At 36.4% G+C, this 5,982-nt stretch overlaps 1 protein-coding gene across 6 annotated transcripts; it reads right to left on the bottom strand.

The window, feature by feature from the left end:
- Positions 1-1,063: 1,063 nt before the first annotated feature.
- On the bottom strand, positions 1,064-5,559 carry LOC122065750 (F-box/kelch-repeat protein At1g57790-like). 6 transcript variants are annotated; one of them, XM_042629607.1, is made up of 5 exons: positions 4,421-5,559; positions 4,203-4,282; positions 2,391-2,492; positions 2,143-2,218; positions 1,064-2,054 (listed from the first exon to the last, which is right to left on the bottom strand). In XM_042629607.1, the coding sequence occupies exons 4-5, from the start codon at positions 2,184-2,186 to the stop codon at positions 1,088-1,090; spliced, it is 1,011 nt and encodes a 336-aa protein (XP_042485541.1). In that variant the 5' UTR covers positions 2,187-2,218; positions 2,391-2,492; positions 4,203-4,282; positions 4,421-5,559; the 3' UTR covers positions 1,064-1,087. The 6 variants fall into 6 exon arrangements, with proteins under 6 accessions (XP_042485541.1, XP_042485539.1, XP_042485540.1 ...); XM_042629605.1 differs by having other exon boundaries at positions 1,064-2,058; positions 2,143-2,492; positions 4,421-5,557; XM_042629606.1 differs by having other exon boundaries at positions 1,064-2,218; positions 4,421-5,548.
- Between the last annotated feature and the right edge of the window lie 423 nt (positions 5,560-5,982).

Below are 5,982 nucleotides of genomic sequence, written 5' to 3'. Positions count from 1 at the left end.
AAAACAAAAATGGGATGTCATTTTTCATATTTGCAATATTGTTTCATATTATCCATCAATTATCATATGTACATACCATACAAATGATATAAAAATTAAAATTTTAAATTTTAAAGATAAAAAATATTATATTTAGCTCTTTTTTTTATTTATTTTTTCTTTTTCTAAACTTATTTCCTATTACTCAAATAATTGAATCAGAGAAAGAGAGACTGAGAGGGGGGACTGAGCACAAATTCAGCTAGACCCACGTCACCCACCATGCATGTTCACCTTAAAAACTAGAGAGAGAGAAAAATCTGTAAGACTTATTTAGACCAAAATGGGGTGAAAGATTTTTTTTTTTTTTGGTAGAAGTGAGAGATTACCTCAGTAAAGATAAACTTTGTCAGTTTCTATTAAAAAAAAGAAGAAAAGTAGCATTAGGATAATAAATGCATAATAATTTCTAAAGGCTTATTGACTTATTCAAGATAATTTTTTTTTACATGAGATAAAATTCGGTTTGGCCGAATTATTCTTGAATTTAAAAAAAAAATCTATAAAATTTGAGAATTTTTTAGAATTTTTTATTTGATTCGGACCAAATTTTATTTGTAAAATTTGATAAAATTCTGTTTGGAAATTTAATAACTAGGTTCTGTAATCAACGATGTTAATGAATCTCAAACATAACTTGAATCTACGTGAATACTCCGGAGCCACACTCAATTTTAGGAAAGGTTTCACATGTTCACTACTGCGCTATCTTTCCTGCATCTGCTCTCACACTATGGGTGGGAACTAGGTAAGATCATCCTGATTTCACCTAAAAACCATCACCTTTTAGTTATATCCCTCAGTCCCTGTTTATTCTTTTTGTGTTGTTTCACCCTTCAACCCCCTTTTCCCCACTTACTACTAATTAAATCTTATCAGTTTCACCGAAAACAAAACTAAAAAAAGACTAATAAGCTAAAGCAAGGTTTGTAATAGAGAATCTAATAACATGTTAACAATCATTGAACTAAAAAAAATATATATATAAAAAATATGTTGTAGTATAAGGAATAAAAAAAAAAAATGAACACATAAGCTAATACTTTATTTAATTAGTGGACGATTTCAAACCCCATTTAAGGTCCTTACTAGAAGGTATGACAAAATTGGGTTCAATCCAAGCACAATTTCTCCGAATTTTCATTCCACATATGTCTAGGCTTGAATGACTAGTGCCAAAAGTATGGTACATTTCAGTACTTAGAGAATAGAAGACACAGGAACAGGAATTGATCATGCCTCCTCTGTTACTATCACAAGAAGAAATGGGGAATATGGGGAAGTAGATCTTGTCACCCATTCTGTCGAACGCCTTGACCATTCCTACCGAGAGCGAAGTTTGACTTGCAAGGAATAACATGTGATCTTCCAAATCTTGGACTTGATTCCAGGTCATCGTCTGATGATCCAGACTGAAAACAGAGACACCTTTTCCCATGTGACCCTGAAACACTGAGAAGAGATTACCATTACATTGGACCAAAAAACGGTTACCATCTGCAATAGTTAAAACAAAAGGTGGTGTATGGGGATGATCAAGAACAGTCCAATTGCATTCTTCCCTTCTATCATCATCCTTGTGTGGATCAAAAACTCCAAGATTTCCATCTTCACCAAGGCAGTAAACAAGCCCATTATGGAATACTGGATTGGCATTAGATAGCATGAATGGTAGATTATTGGCTATACACTTGTGAATAGTCCACCTTGCTTCCCCGTGACGGATTATGCAAATAGAAACTTCTTCAGCCCAAAGTGATCTTGCGATGCCAAAGACTATACAATTCGAAGAGGTTGGTGCGGACGAGAATGAGAATGCTGGCATGTGGTACGACCATTTTTTCATTCCTGGTAATAAATCCCATTCTTGGCGTGGAAAATCCGGGAGTTCAATCATAGTCTTATTGAAGGGATTGAGAAAGAACACTTGCCTTGAATACTGCCACATAAGGAGCCAACTATCGCCTGAGGAGCATATTCTTGAATCAGATAGTCCTGCTGGAATTTCTATGAGACTGCCTTTGAATAAAGGATGAAAAACATTCATTACATGGTCCTCTTCCTCAAGATACACAAGCCATGGAGATTGGGTCATTGACATACTTGGAGTAATATGTAGTGGGAATGGATTGCCCTTGGATCGCCATGTTCTACAAACAGCACAAAAAGAGCAGTAGTCCTGTCCAAAGAGATGCAATTTTATCAAACCCAAAACCTCCTCTGGAAGATCATCAGACCAAAGTGATTCTTCGTTTCTTCTTTGATGGAAAATAGAGAAGCAAATGTTCTTTTGCTTGTAAAGATACTGGTATAAGTGGTAGAATGCAGATTTACAAGTAACTAATAGATACCAATATCCTCTAGTTTCTGGCCGGTCCTGATTGACTGTCTCCCCACATGTTTCTTTGGTTGCTTTTGCCATGGACTACTTTGCTTTCTGAGAATGTGACCACCTAAATTGACAGACAAATCAGAACACACTCACCCGTATCAAATAACGGATCATATTAATGTACCGCGTATTCAAAGCTTCTCACTGAATAAAAGGGAGAGAAACCGAAGGCTATAATATTAATCTTATAATTATCACGAATAAGTTAGAAGTACAAGTCAAAATGTAACAATAATAATGGTGTAATTCCCAGAACAAATGGGCTTCCTGAATACAGTGCTGGTATGATTTCATAAAGATTAAATGATGATCAGATATGGGAGAGAGGAGAGCGTACGTAAGGGGTATGGCTGTGTACACTTGCCTTTGCCTCTCCTAGACCTTGTAGTAGCGGAAGCCTCATGCACCAAGTTGCTCTTTTTTTACATGATTAATAGATGTGTTCTAATCTGATTATGACCCTACAAGTAAGAGCATCATTGGTTGAACTGGTTTATAAGGAGCCCTCAGTTAGGCCAGATGAATGATGCCAAGAAGGTTTGAAATTTTTTGCTATACCTAGTACTTCCTCTTAGTTTCTTCTCCTTACTTTGGTTAGAGTAATGCTTATAAGTTTGGGTCCTCCTTTAATTATTCTCAGAAGGCTACAGATGACATTGTTTGATAACCATTTAACTTTTCCAGCTAAATTTATTTATCTATAACAAAAAAAGACACAAACTCAAACATCAGTAGAATTCCAAATAATAGTATTAGATGCATAGCTCATGTGAACAACAAAACAGACTTGAATAACAAACTTATATATCAGTGGAATTCAAAATATTGCATCTTGCATGGATCAAAATTAATGAATACAGTTAAACCACCTTGTGAACTAGTTAATGTATCCCATCTCTGGTAATAGAAAAGGAATGGCATATCTGTGAATAAACTGAAATTTATGATATAATGAAAATTTTGTAATTATAAGAAGTCAAGGCTACAAAAAGGAAGCAAGGAAAGAGAAATTAAAAGGGGTTTTTAGTAACAAAGGGAAGAAAATCATCTTCAACCTGCAGCAGCAACAGAATCAGCAATAATACGACTTTGGTTTAGAGAAGAGAACTCCTTTGATCAGCCACCAACGAAACTGAGATTTCACTATCGATTCCAACTAGCAAGCAGTCGATTGATCTACCCAGAAACTGAAAATCGATTCCAACTGCAGATTCTAAGAAGATTTTTTAGAATTTCTTTTTCTTTCATAGTTTCTATTTAAGAAAGTGGATTTTCTTTCATTAAATAGGATCTTAAGAGTTCCATTTTTAAGTAGATTTGCTGATGTAATTAGGACTCTTTATTTTGTAACTAATTAAAGGTAGGATTTATTTCCAAATTGGGATTTCTCTAGAAGATCTTAGGCTGTAATTGGTTTCATTATAAATAAAGGACAAGGTTGAAGAGAAAAAGAAATTATCACTTGTTCTCTTCCTATTAGCCCCTCTCATTGATTAATTGCTTAAAAATGTTGCAAAATGGTTGGATAATAAAATATGGAAGAACTTTTTCTAAACCCATGGCACCATCCTAGGGTTCACAATCAGCTGAAGCCATATAAGTCATTATAAGATTATACTAAGTCTAAAAATATTGGAAGCACCAAAAAATTTCAGTTTCAACTGCAACAAAAACCAAATTTCATTCCTTCCCAATATAGTTCATGTAAATTCTTATCAAGGAAGCAGAGAACTTGAAGAAGTTTTAAGATTGAAGCAGTAACAAGACTTACCTTGATCTTGTACTGGGGCCTTTTTCCGAGAGATAGATGATAGGACAATACACTGTGATGCAGATAGCCGACGGGTGAAACTGTTGTAAATGAAAAAAGAAGAATTAAAAGCACCATTCCAGAGTCAAACTGAAGAGGACAATAATACTGGAAAGCAGAAAACAGAAAATTTTGATGCCAGAGGGAAAAGTAAACAAGAAATTTTTATCAAAACTTACCAGTTACCACTTTCCAACGACAGAATCGAAGAGGTTGGGGTAGGATTGGAGAAGAGGGATGTTTCTCTTACAATGGGGTTAGGGTTTCGTAGAAGAGAGAGGCGGGAGAAGGCTTGGTTTATAGGTAGTAAAGAAGGGTAATTGGAGTGTGATAGGGAGAGAGAGTGGATAAGCTTCTTCTAAATAGACCCATGGATTAGAGAGAAATCCCACAGAGGGTGGGAAGATCGGAGCAGTTTTGAGTTCCCGGAATCTAATTTCCTATTTCATTAACAGAATCTGGCTTTTATGATAAGAAGAGAGAGAATGGATTTCAATCCTGTCACTCCAGACCAACGTTTATGTGGGACGGCAGCAAAGCTGATTTAAAAAATTATGGCAGATAGAATTAAATCACGCCTCCACAAAATCATCTCCCCATCACTGTCCGCGTTCATCCCAGAAAGATTGATCTCTGATAACATCTTCATCTCCCATGAAATGTTTCACTATATCAAGAAGAGGAAAAAGGGAAAAAAGAAGTTGATAGCTCTCAAATTAGACATAAAAAAAGCGTATGATAGGTTGGAATGACCATTTATCCAACATACGCTTACTCGCCTTGGTTTCTTTCGATTTTAGATAGGTGAATCTGGTAATGGAGTTTCGTATACTTTCCTTATTAATGGAGCTCTACAGGGGATCCATCCAACCCACAAGAGGCATTCGGCAAGGAGATCCACTTTCTCCTTTTATTTTCATCTTATGCTCTCAGTGTAGTCTTAGACAAAGCTTCTTCGGAGCATCGCATCCATGGAATCAAAGTCAGAAATAGAGCTCCACCGATCTCTCATCTCCTCTTCGCTGACGATTGCCTCCTCTTTTCAGAGATTAGCTTAAATGAAATTTTCCAGCTCAAAGATTGTATGGATCTCTATTGCAAGGCCAGCGGCCAGGCGGTGAATCTCCAAAAATCATCTCTTATTTGCAGCCCCAATACTCATTTGAGAATTAAAAGACGGTTTTCAAGAGTGTTGAAAATTCCATATGGAGATGGGCCATCCAAATTCTTAGGCCTCCCAATTGAATTCGGGGTCTCAAAAGCTCAGGTGTTCAATGATCTTACAGAAAAGTTGTGCAATTGTATTAAAAGATGGAAACAAATGCTATTGTCCCATGCTGGCCGAGAAATTATGTTGAAATCAGTTGCTAGTTCTCTCTCTAGTTTCACTGGTTCCCACTTCTCCTTACGAGCATCTCACCATGACAAAATAAGGAAATCTATGTCTCAATTTTTTTGGGGGCAGGGGGAGGATGATCACAAAATTAATTGGATTTCATGGTCCTGTCTCACACAATCTAAAGAAAGGGGTGGCCTTGGTTTGAGAGACCCAATATTACATAATAGGGCTATGTTATCAAAAGTGGCATGGAGACTGGTCGAACCCGGATTCTCTTTGGGCCAAATTTATTAAAGCCATCTACTTCCCAACGAAGGATTTCCTTCAAGCAGGGCTAGGAAATCAGCCCTCGTGGGCATGGCGTAGCATTTTTATTGGGCGCAAGGTCATAGAGAAAGGTCT

The sequence above is a fragment of the Macadamia integrifolia genome, unplaced genomic scaffold (genome assembly GCF_013358625.1).
Source record: "Macadamia integrifolia cultivar HAES 741 unplaced genomic scaffold, SCU_Mint_v3 scaffold2111, whole genome shotgun sequence".
Classification (NCBI taxonomy): Eukaryota; Viridiplantae; Streptophyta; class Magnoliopsida; order Proteales; family Proteaceae; genus Macadamia; species Macadamia integrifolia.
The sequence above is the reverse complement of the archived record's forward strand: the minus strand, read 5'-3'. Positions and strand labels throughout refer to the sequence as shown.

Bases quoted from the DNA above. Each gene is read 5' to 3' on its own strand.
- LOC122065750 (XM_042629603.1), bottom strand. From the start codon at position 2,461: ATGGCAAAAGCAACCAAAGAAACATGTGGGGAGACAGTCAATCAGGAC.